The sequence below is a fragment of the Papio anubis genome, chromosome 10 (genome assembly GCF_008728515.1).
Source record: "Papio anubis isolate 15944 chromosome 10, Panubis1.0, whole genome shotgun sequence".
NCBI lineage: Eukaryota > Metazoa > Chordata > Mammalia > Primates > Cercopithecidae > Papio > Papio anubis.
Genome location: NC_044985.1, coordinates 18,001,905 through 18,014,088, shown reverse-complemented (window position 1 = coordinate 18,014,088; position 12,184 = coordinate 18,001,905). Strand labels below are relative to the sequence as shown.

At 40.5% G+C, this 12,184-nt stretch overlaps 1 protein-coding gene across 2 annotated transcripts in view; it reads left to right on the top strand.

The window, feature by feature from the left end:
- NCKAP5 (NCK associated protein 5) overlaps positions 1 to 12,184 on the top strand; it is a 914,274-nt gene that overhangs the window by 38,629 nt on the left and 863,461 nt on the right. For both annotated transcript variants that reach the window (XM_021924271.2, XM_021924272.2), the window contains exon 2: positions 6,999 to 7,128. In XM_021924271.2, the coding sequence (XP_021779963.2) occupies positions 7,060 to 7,128 (69 nt within the window). In that variant the 5' untranslated portion in view covers positions 6,999 to 7,059. The remainder of the gene's footprint in view (positions 1 to 6,998; positions 7,129 to 12,184) is intronic.

Sequence of the window (12,184 nt, the reverse complement as noted above, 5' to 3'; positions counted from 1 at the left end):
TTTTATGATATATGTATGTTAACTTGGAATCTAGATTTAATATTTCTACCTTTAGTCAACAATATTTTCTGAATGAAAAGAAGGATCAGCTTAAGCAGCTTAATTTTGAATGATGAGCCTGAGAGTGGAGATACGGATAAAGGTATTTATCCAAATTGTTTGTGTCTAACATTTCTTTCCTTTGGGGTCAGGGTTTGCAGATTAAAAATTGTTGGGATGGTGGTGGCTAAGGAAAGGCCATTGCTGCTACCAACAATCATGTGTCCCTCAGCCCTTGAGAAAAGGACGGAGATCAAGAAAAGAGTGACATCTTCACCTTCCCAAACTGGTGCTCCATTGACTGCACCTTGGAAATATTCAAGAATCTTAAAATAATAATGTTTGGCTCCCACCCCTAGAGATCTTGATTTATTCCATCTGGGGATGGGCCTTAATGACTTCCCAGGTGACTCCATCTAACATGCAACAAAGCTCTTAACTGATGGTTGCCAACCCTGGCTATTGTTACTCTGATTCCTGGAGCCTACACCCCAAAGATTCAAGTGATCTTGGGTGGGACCTAGGCATTGATATTTTTTAACAGTTCCGCAGGTTATTCTAAGGTGCAACCAGGGTGAAAACCCATGGAATTGCCTTGTCAATGACTAGAAACTTACTGTGTTCATTATTTGTCCTTGATGTGCTCTACTGTGCAGTTATTCTTTGCATGCCTACCGTGTGGGAGCTGGTGTGTTGGATGCTACAGGGAATATAACAATGAATTTGACACAGTCTCTGTTCTCTGGATGTTTATGAGGCTGCAAACAATTATATTTTGCATTGTTTGTTGCTTAATGAAGCTGACCAGAAAACATCTTGAATTTAGATGTGGAAAAGCTTGCTCATGCATTATCTCATTGAAACCTCACAATGACCTGGTGAGAAAGGCATAAAAAATGTAAACTCACAGAAGTTAGGAATTATTCAAATTTACATGGCAAAGAAAGCTAGGAACCAAACTTCTAATGCCTAAGCAAGAGAGCCCTTTTGGCATTAATATTTTTCTCTATTTCTTCTGGCAATACAATTAATATATCAAAGCAGAGATGGGAAATGGCAGAATCAGAAAGGCAGAAATTAAGATGGAGAAAGTGGTGTCTAGATCAGGTGTGAGTATGTATCTGAGTGAGTGTGTGTGTGTGTTTGTGTGTTACTGTGTGTATGTGAGGGAATATGCCTTTGAGATTTTATTCAATGGTGTGGTTTTGTTACTCTCTTGAAAATTATACAGCCTGTTAACAAAGTATAGCAGAAAATAGAATTTACTGACATCTTTAGAAAGATTAAAAATATGTCTAGCATGAAAAGGCCATTACTAACTGTGAGAAAAATTTAAAAAAGAGTTATTAAGGTCAACTTAGATTTCCACAGATACTGAGTAGAAGTATTTTCACCAACTAGAGATGGGTATATGTGAGGGGGAAGGGAAGATTAGTATCAATAACTATCAGTCAATAAAAGGATGCTTAATTTCCTGTCTTCCTTCAACTCCGTGACTGTTTTCTTCCCCACAGAAGGAAGGAGAGGCTTCCAACCCATTGCTCTAAGGAATGTATGTATTCTTTGATAACCAGAGATGTTGGAAGACATAGAAAAGATATTAACACTACTAGGTTATGGCCCATTGTAGGTGCAGGTAAATAGTTTTTAGGTTGGTGACATTTTAAAATAAAGACAAAATGTTTTCTTTGGGGCTTGGGTGTGTCCGAATATGCTTGTCTGAAAAAACAACCTCACTCTTGTAAATATGTCTAGTATTTCTTTACTAAACAAAATTGTATTTTTGACCTGCTCTTTATATGTTCACAAAGACAGCTGTCAACGTTCATTCATTCATTTATTCATGCAAACAGCAAATGCTCTTCATGTTGCTATGCATTAGGCATTAGACTGCCTAGGGGAACACAGAACATAAAATGCTGTCTCTGTTCTCTAGAGGCTTAGTGTTTATTAGAAAATAATTCCAGACGATTATTTCAGAAGACTCACAAGAACGAATCCAGGTATTTCCCAAGGAAGGCTTGCTGCCTGTCCAAAGGCATCTCCATGGGCTGTGCATCAAACATTGTCAAGTGTAGAAAAAGGAAATTACTGTAGATGTTTCAAGCAAAGAGGGATTTAATGCAAGGGATTTTTATGCTGGTGTTGAAGGGGCTGGCGAAGCCAGAGGGATAAGGTGGCAGGCTCACAGACTGGGACGTTGCTGGTGCGCTTTCTTAGCTGACCTGTTGGAGGAATCACAGAAGTTGCTGGAGCCTGCAGCCACCTGCTGTTGATGCTGTTTTGCTAGAGCTGGAAGCGGAATGGCTTCTTCTTTCCCATTGCCTTCTAATCTCTCACTGCCTCCCATTGGCAGAATTCAACGTTAACACACTGACCAAGAAGTCTTAATCATGTTCGCACCCATACGTGCACAACACAGAGAAGAGTACAGCAGGGCAAGGTGAGGCGGGAAGGGGGCAGTAAGGTCCAACGGTCACATAACAAGCAGAGAGGCGTGGAGTCAGGAGGCAGTCACCATAACCACCACCACTCGGAGGTTTCCCTTAGTGTTTTAGACTTAGGAATTTGATTAATAGAACACTCAGATACGATTTGAAACCTGACTGAAAATAACTGTTATGGACTGAACCATGTCTCCTGCAAATTTCATACGTTGAACCCCTAACTCCCAATGTGACTGTATTTGGAGATAGGGCATTTAAGGAGGTAATGAAGGTTAAATTAGGTCGTAAGTGTGGGTCTTTAATGTGCTAGGACTGGTGTCCTTAGAGAAAGAGACACGGGGATGTGCATACACAAAGCAAAGGCCATGTGAGGACACAGTGAGAAGATGTCCATTTGCAAGACAAGGAGAGAGGCCTCACCAGAAACCAACTCTGCTAGCGCAGAAAATAAACGTCTGTTGTGTAATCTATTCAGTCTACGTTATTCTGTTATGACAGCCCAAGCTGACTAATATACTAACCAAATACGTAAATAATAAATATAAAGAGTCAGATGTCAAATTGTCATTTTTAGTTTGCACTAGAAATGGAATTTTTCAAAAGATTGTCTACTTATATTTGCTGGTCAGCACATTCTTCTATAAGTGTTACTACATAGGAATCAAATAAAATTGGAAGGTTGCTTGATCACCCTAGTCTCTGAGTTAGTTGAGTTAGATGGATGGTACAAACGGCCCAGGTAATCCCAGGCATCTTTAGGATATGATATACTCATGTGCCCCCTGGATCTGCCGTCTCTGCTGGATGTATGTAGTCTTTTCCGAATAGTGAAATAAATACAGTGTTTCAGCTTTTCTGATATTTTCTTTGTTAATGAGGTCCCTTTTCATATTGCTGCATCCTGGTTGCCATTTTGTTTCTTTTAGATAGTCTTCCTTTGATCCACTTGGATAAATTTACTCTGACCCTTTCCATGATTGTTTTATGGTCTGACTCACAAATTTTCACCTGTGGGGCCAGTATGTGTAGTTAGGCTGGAATTGGCTAGGATACACTGCTCTAATTGTACCGCTTGTTGCCATTGTCAACCCTGATTGGACTATACCTTTATGATTGGCTAATGCTTGTGACATATTGTTGCTAAACAACTTGAATATTACATCTGCCTATATTATTGGTACCATAAAATATGAAAAGAAATTGACCAAATCCATTTGGAAAGCTACTGAATCAGCTTTCCACATAGGCACATTGGGCTATTTGAGAACTATCAAAAGGATCCCCATTTCCCAAAATGACAGCCTCATCTGCCTAAGAAGAAGCATAAAATTTAGTAGCTAGAGTTGCTCTTAATGAGTTTAATCATATTTGCCAGAAGGTATGATCTATATATCTAATATTTAAGTCTTACGTACATGTATCTGTCCCCAGCCTAACTATTTCAATGACTTGTCTCATTAATCATCACAAAACCCTACTATGAAGAAGGTCCTACTATTAATGCCATCGAATAGAGTAAGCAGTGGAAGGTTAAATAGGTTAAATAATTTGTTGAATGTTACCAGCTAGTAGGGTGTAAGGTAGGAAATGTAAAACCTAAGATTAACTTTTGTGTTTAGAATAATTGCTGAGAGAGATACATTAGCCTCCAAGCCTCTGCAGTTTTTGCCTACAATTCAGCACTTTTTTCACACATTCTCTTCCTGGCTATTTTCTTCCTAAGAAATAGGTCCTCTCTTAACAAAGTTCTTTTCCGATTCCTTCCCAGATGAAAGGCTGTTCCCTCTACCTGAAATGATCTTTACCCATCTTTTACATGGCTGACTTCTACCCTAACCACTCAATCCAAAAGCTATCCCTGTTCATGTGCTTCCCTTTTTTTTTTTTTTTTTTTTTTTTTTGAGATGGAGTCTCTCTCTGTCATCAGTCAGGCTGGAGTGCAGTGGTGCAATCTCAGCTCACTGCAACGTCCACCTCCCGGGTTCAAGCAATTCTCCTGCCTCAGCCTCCTGAGTAGCTGGGATTACAAGCGCACACCACCACGCCCAGCTAATTTTTAATTTTTATTTTTAGTAGAGACAGGGTTTCACCATGTTGACCAGGATGGTCTCGATCTCTTGACCTCAGGTGATCCGCCTGCCTCAGTCTCCCAAAGTGCTGGGGTTATAGGCGCGAGCCACCCCGCCAGCCCACTTGGCACTTTTCTCTACCTGCTGGGGGTTATTTCCTTCATACTGTACCTACCACAGTTTGGAGCTGTTTGTTTGTTTGCTTGTTTTCTATATGCCTCACTAAGATATGAGTTCCACAAAGGTGGGGACTTGGTTTTTCTTGTACATGACTGTGTCACTAACATGTAAGGACAGTATTCCATACAGTATTCCTAGGGTATTCCTACTGTCTTCCATACAGTAGGCCCTCAGTGCGTATGTGCTAAAGGCCAAAGCACAATCTATTGTGAGCTATCAAACTCCCATGCTCTTTGGGATCAAGACTTAGGGTGTGTTTTTGGTGGAGAGGGAAATATGAGGGCCTGAGTAGTCGCTAGCTGCTTAATTATTGCAGAGGGTATTCTGAACTACCAGTGTATACAGTCGCTGAGACTGGGGCAGGGGGGAATGCTACAAAGTGGGCAGGAACAGCTGAAAGTAGAAAAGGCAGCCTCCCAAACAAATTTCAGTTGACTAGTGGTCGTGCCTATAGCAGTATACAGAACTAACTTCTTTTCTGAAAAATACTGCCTAGAATTTTAGACAATGATATTGAAAAATTTGGATTTTATCCTAAATTCTGATTGAACTCTTAAGAGTCTCTGAGTGGACAAGTGATGTATTAAAATTACTGTTCTCAAAAGTAAGAGATAAAATGACTAAGATGGAGGAAGAAGCCTAAGCTGGAACATGAGCCCATCAGTTTCCCATGATTGACTATAGTTTGGGCATTCCCCATCTGAGGCACCGCCGTCTCAACCCTCTTGATGAAGAAAACCAAGAGAGAGCCCGCATCCTGTGGGCCATGAAATCCTGCCTGTTTGATCCATGTCAGACTTGGAGTAACTGAGAGTTGTGGAACGTATTTCTTTTCAATTATATTAAAGAATTAATTGGTATAGCATTGTATTTCATCTCTTCTGCATCAGCAGTACAATGGCTATGTTTATTTACAAGGATTATGAGTAATTTCTATACCTCAAAGTGCCTTCGGAATCATCAAGAATATATTGAATTATGTTGACTAATATTTCAGGTTAACTGTTTTTACATGTAATCTGTGGGTAATTATAACTTAAATATGAGTTGTAATTTATGGCATCTAAATCATATTCCCATACATCATTTGATTGTTATCATCATGTTTTGTAGTTGAGAAAAATGAGTTTCAGAGAGGTTAAATGACTTGTCCAAGGTCACTTGGCTAGTGGATAAGAAATCCTGGACTGGGCTAGGCATGGTGGCTGACGCCTGTAATCCCAGTACTTTGGGAGGCCGAGGTGGGCGGATCACGAGGTCAGGAGATCGAGACCATCCTGGCTAACACGGTGAAACCCCGTCTCTACTAAAAATACAAAAAATTAACCTGGCGTAGTGGTGGGCACCTGTAGTCCCAGCTACTCAGGAGGCTGAGGCAGGAGAATGGCGTGAACCCAGGAGGCAGAGCTTGCAGTGAGCCGAGATCACGCCACTGCACTCCAGCATGGGCAACAGAGCGAGATTCTGTCTCAAAAAAAAAAAAAAAAAAAAAATCCTGGACTGTAACCCATTTATTTTATTTCAAGCCTTTTACATCTTTGTGAAAATTGGAAGCTAGCACTTAACATATATGATGCATCCTTATTAACCAGAATACTTAATCATTCTAGAAAAAGCAATCTCAGTGGAGTTCGGGGCTGAACTATATCTAATATGGTAAAAATACAGTGGGTGTTCTATAAATACTCATTGACAGTAATGACATCACCCACCATTCATTTTGAATCAATCTATCCCGAGAGGAATGTATCTTACAATGTTCCTCAAATATTTTTAAATTACATATTTTTTAAATTAAATATTGACAACAAAGTTCATGTTTCAGTTTCCCTTCATTGGACCTTGAGCTCAATAACTCTTGGTTATGGAGCGTGGTTTTGTCGGTTTGATCTCATGGAATTTGCAGACAGCATCGATGTGCACAGTAACAGAATGATTCTGGCTGATAGAGAGAGGACGGGTGTGGAGCAAGTGTGGCATGAAACGGAGACTGTTTGCTTTTTTCCACAGTCTGCTGATTCAACCTGCAAACCCATTCCCCAACTCCATTAGCAAAACCTATAAAAACACAGGGGCCGCCATAAAGACGACTCTGACATTTGTAACACGGAGTGGTCTTTTGAGTTGAGAGAGCCCAGTTCTATACTTATTATTTGGGACTAGGTATATTTTGACTTCAATGCTTGTTTCTGGTTAGACAGTTGAAAACAAAGGTCTAAACCCTGTGCACTTGGATAGTAAAACACATGTTCACTCTTTTCAGTGACCCTGGAAACAGACGGGGGATTCTTATAAATCACAAAAGAAAATAAATAACTTCGTCCATGGAGGGAAAGAGACAGCTCGAGAAAAGGGACTTTGGAAAAAGGCTGTCTCTAGACAGCAGTCTTGTGGTAAGTACTAAATATTCATTTACCACTCTATATGTTTTGGCTTTGAATGCATTATTCTTTGACTGTTATTTCCTGAACCCTGTGCTTTTGAAACCTCTCTTCCAGTTACACCATTAGCAACATCCCCTGAGATTTTGTTTCATTTATTTTTCACAAACTCAAAAACCAGCAAATTATTGGAATGTTTGTATAGTGTCTTAATAGGCAAATGTCATAACCTGTCAACATTATACTTAATTATATTAATTCCAGCTGATGTAGACTTCAGCCTATACAAAAACACTACTGTATACTGATGCCAAATGCTAAGCCTATATATAGTTGTTCCATCCCCCATTTATCTTAACCTTGGGGGTAAGTTGAACAAGAATTCAATACAGCTTCAAATATTGAAGAGCTGAGGAAGTCTTGGAGATCTTCTTAGGTATGTGCACTAGTTCAGTTGTCTGTAAACTTTCTTTCTAAGAGTTTTAATGCTGATGAAATCATTCTTAACAACCTGGTAGGGTTTGCTATCAGGTGTGAGAATCTGCTTAGTCCAATGAAACAGGCTAATTCACTTTAGACTAAGTCTGATGGTTGGCTACTCTTCCGCAGTGTCTGGGCTAACATGTGTGGGTCACCTTTTCTGTTACGCAGTGCCTGTGAGCAGAGCAAGGAATCAAATCAAGCAAACTTGAAATACAAAGCCAACTTTCTGAAACAGAGATTTAGCTTGGTTCCTTCTTGTGTACGTTTTATAGGGATGTGTTTTATTCACTTGTGTATTCTCAGCACCTGGCCTGGAGTCTAGCAGAGTGGGGGTTCAGTGAAATATTTGTTGGTTTGATTTATCCGTTATACCTTTCAAACTTTGCAGCTGTAGGTCTTGCTCTGTCGTGGACAGATTAGTTATTTACCTCCTAATGGCTGAGACTCTACCTCACAAATTGTTCATAGATGTGAGTTTCTGGGACTTGAGAAGAAGATTGTGTTAAGCATTTATGTCAAATTCTTCTCTCCTTAGTCAGAATCAGCATCTGTGTCTGTTTGGGCTGTGCCTTGACCAGCATACCTTTAGAGGCTAAGTTTGGTGTATTTTAAGTCCTCCTCTCTGTAGATCTGACCCCATCTCACCTCCTACGTCTTGCTAACTCCAGGTTGAATGTGGTGACATTGGTGTGTGAGCATGTCTGGGTGTCTGTGTGTATGTGTGTGTATGTGTGTATGTGTGTGTATTCCTTTTTCAACTTCTGGGAAAACTTGGGATAAGGAGATAATTTCTCAGCCTCTCCTTTGCAGAAGAAAAACACTTTTTACATATCAGCATGCCAATAGGGTCTGTCTTAGGCCTAGGTTAAGGACAGAGACAGCCATACGGTATGATGTGAGCAGCTCTAGAAAGATTCTCTTAACCCAGAAATATCATCGATATTGGTTGTTCCCCAAAGCCACAGATTTCTGCCTCAGATCTTAAGTTTTATGCAAATACCCTATCAAGTTAGACATAATAAGCTATTGGCTTTCAATAATTCATAGTAGCATTCATTAATAAATGACCTTGGATCTCTGCCAAATGTCAACCAGATGAGCAGAATTTTGTTGAGGGAATTGGTAAAACAGAAGAACGCAGAGCCCAGAACGCTGGGAAGGCAAAGATAGGACAGGACAAGACAGGGGGGATCTTAGGTACCTGTAGATCAGAAAAAGGGAAACAGTGTCAATGCTCATATTTAAATTTTACCTAAAGATAGATTGGAAATGGGCATAAGTAAAATCCTGTCACATTACCAGTCTAGCTGAAAACCCTAAATCGAGCTTGCATTCTTTTTGGCATATGGCTGTACCCTGAAACTTGTTGAGGGCTGCAAATATGTTTCTTGACTTGCTGGCATAGAAGAACGCTGTGAAAATGAGAACTTGTTTGGCACCACCTGAGAAACTTAATCCTGTTAAGTCTCCCTGTATCATGCTTAGGAGAGTTTTTACACTAGCGAAATCGTTTCCTTGTTTCCTAGAGGCAGACTGTGCTACATCTGCATGCCCAGATTGGGAAAATTCTGAAAAAGGATGTCCTTTCCTATCACAGTGTGTAGGGAGGTACTTAAATGCTATTTAACATTATTTGCACTTAGGCCAAGTGACTACAATTTTGCCCTCGGTTGTAGGATTATGTTCTGTTCTTCAAATGAGGTGCTACCTCTGGGACAATAGCAGCTAGAGTATTCTTTTTGAGTTGATTCTTTGGGAATGGGAACCTGAAAGCATGTTGAATGAATTCCAACTGTCAGAAAGAAAGCTGGACCAGGGATGAGATCAAAGATCCCCGGCCTGTGAAGGATCTGAACTCAGGATGTTGCCCTCTTCTTCCGCTCTATGCTGAAGCCACACAAATTACTAGGCGAGAAGCAGGTGGGGAAGATTCTGGATAAGGGCTGCTGTGAAATACAAGAAAACAAGAACAACAAACCTGGCATTACAGTACAGTTTTCATTCCTAATGCATGTTTTTTATTTTATTTTTTGAATCTAGAATGCTAAAGTGAAAATGGGTTATCCAGTCCCCTCACTTTTCAGACTACTTAAGGCCCAGAGAGGTTATCTGCTCTTCCTGAGCTCACACGCTAGGATTACACCAAAAGTAGAACAATCTGTCACTTAAGTTCTTTATCTTTCATTATATACTATCCCAGGAAAAGAAGATGTCCTTTTGGGAAACTGAATAGAGGAAAGAGAAACATATTACGTTCTTCAGTCTTGAAATTCCATTGCAGTAATCATCACGACCCACATTTTTGAGAGTTAGGGGGCCCAGAGGTAATTTCCACTTTCAGATTTTGCAGGAAAATATTCTCATAATGTATTGCAAGAATAAGGTGCTATTAACTTCATTACACTTTTTATTTTATATAATCAAATCATTGAAGTGTTGAGTAGAAATTATAGCTCCCTTGCAACAGCTTTTACATTTTTAGACTGGAGGAGCCACAGAATAAAGAAACTCACAGTACAAAAACTGAAAAAAGTTCCAGCTGGGGAAAATGAGTTTGTGGTCCTTAGTCACGTGGCATGGGGGAGGGTTTAAGTGTATGTGTGTGCACACATATACGTGTCCGCGTACGTGCGTCCTGGTAACACACTGAAATATTCATTGATGGTGATATTTTTTTTTACTTCATAACTCACCCTTTTAAAAGAGAAAGTGATACATAAGTGAAACTGAAATGAAAAATATGTTTCATTGTTGGGGCTAAAGGCCCAGGGAGAAAGACAAGTGACTACGAGTTTGCCTTCACCAGTAGGAGTGTGTGCAGTAGCCATATGTTCACAGCAAGTACGGTCTTCTCTCTGATAGCAATAAAAATCACCCCAGAAATAGAGGCCTCTTCTTGACCCAAAACTGTTCAGCCCTCCCCAGGATGCTTTTTGATCAGAAAAAGTCATCATTTCACACTGTGCTCTTTTATTTGCCAGACTCATTCCCGGGCTGCCCATGTAGCTGTTTGACACTTGTAGCTGTGATAGCATTTAACTGATGAGCATGCTGGAACGTGAGTTATCTTTCTTACCAGCTCACATTTAAGTAGCAAACATTCTCTTTTTAATTTTGGGGAAATACATTTAGCTTTTAAGCACAGATGAGAGTAGCAGTATGAATTCCTTCTTGGTATCCTCTTTTCTTCTCACCCACAAAAGGAAGACAAAACGTTTGCCACACTAAACCTTCAGCTCTGACAGCTGAGCTTGTAGAGGAAGAAAAGGAACTGCACACATCCCTGAATTCATCCTTCAGACTCTTGACTGTTTGAATCCAAATCATTATAGTAATCAAGCCTTCCACAACATTCATTAACACAAAGTCAATCAACAAGCACTACTGAAAACCAGCTATGGGGATGTGCTGGATGGTTTGCATGTTCCCTCCAGATCCACTCTTTATCCTTCACTACCTGGCCAATCACACGTGGAGGCTGTACCACATGGACGTTACCTTCTGGAATCTGGTTGAGTTTGGCCAATGGGAGAAAGAGGTCCTGCTGGCCTCCTAGCAGGAGATCAGAGGTTGGGGTATTTGTTTTCCCACTCTCGCCCTGCCTGGTCATGGACCACAGGAACTGGGCACCTTTGCCTAAAGTTGCAGCTTTTGTTGGACAACCCTCTCCCCAGAACTCTAGCTATAGTGAGAACCACTGCTCTCTCTCTGTTCTGGCACCTTCTGCTTCCCCATACCCCTTAAGGATTCTTCATAGTAATGGCTCTTGGATGTTGTTAGCCCATCTTTTGTTGGTTTGACTTAGCTCTGTCTACAATTCAGTGAACAGTCTCTTTAGCAAACTCTCCTCAGTTAGATGCTTTGAGTGAGTCATCCGTTTCCTGCCAGGTCTCCTTGGCTGACACAGGGGGATAGGCTTCCTCAAGTGCTTCTAGTTTATTTGGGGAAGCTGTCCTAATAAGCAGAAAAAAATATCATCAGATGGAGATGAACAGTGTGTCACTGACAGAGGTAGGAGCTGAGGTCACTCTGGTAAGATGTGAGGAGGGGCCATGGGGGAGCTGTAGTTTGAAGCAACAGAGGGAATTTGGTAACTGCAGACTGAGAGAGTAGAGAAAAAAGAGGCAACCCAAGGATATTGGTCCTGCATCCTTTGGTGCCAACTCATGTTATTACTGATTTTTTTTTCTCCCAGGGAAACTTCTTCCTCATATTGAATTTAAATCTCTGCTGGTTTGTGTTCAGTTGTGTCCCCCCGCCCCGCCCGCCATTTAGTGACTGGATATAATTCTGAAGCAGGAGTCAGCAAACTCTTTCTGTAAAGGTCCAGATAGTAAATATTTCAGGCTCTGCAGGCCACATAAGTAGTTACAACTGCTTACCTTTGTTGTAGGAAGAGAGCTGCCTCTGAGGACACATGATCAAATGTAGCTATTTTCTTAAAAACAAAAAAACAAAAAAACAAAAAAACAAAAAAAAAACACTTTAATTACAAAGACAGGCAGTAGGCTGGATTCTAATGGCTATCCGCATGCATAAGAGAAAGGGGAATGTTGAAAGTCCTGGTTTACATTTCCTGGGTGCT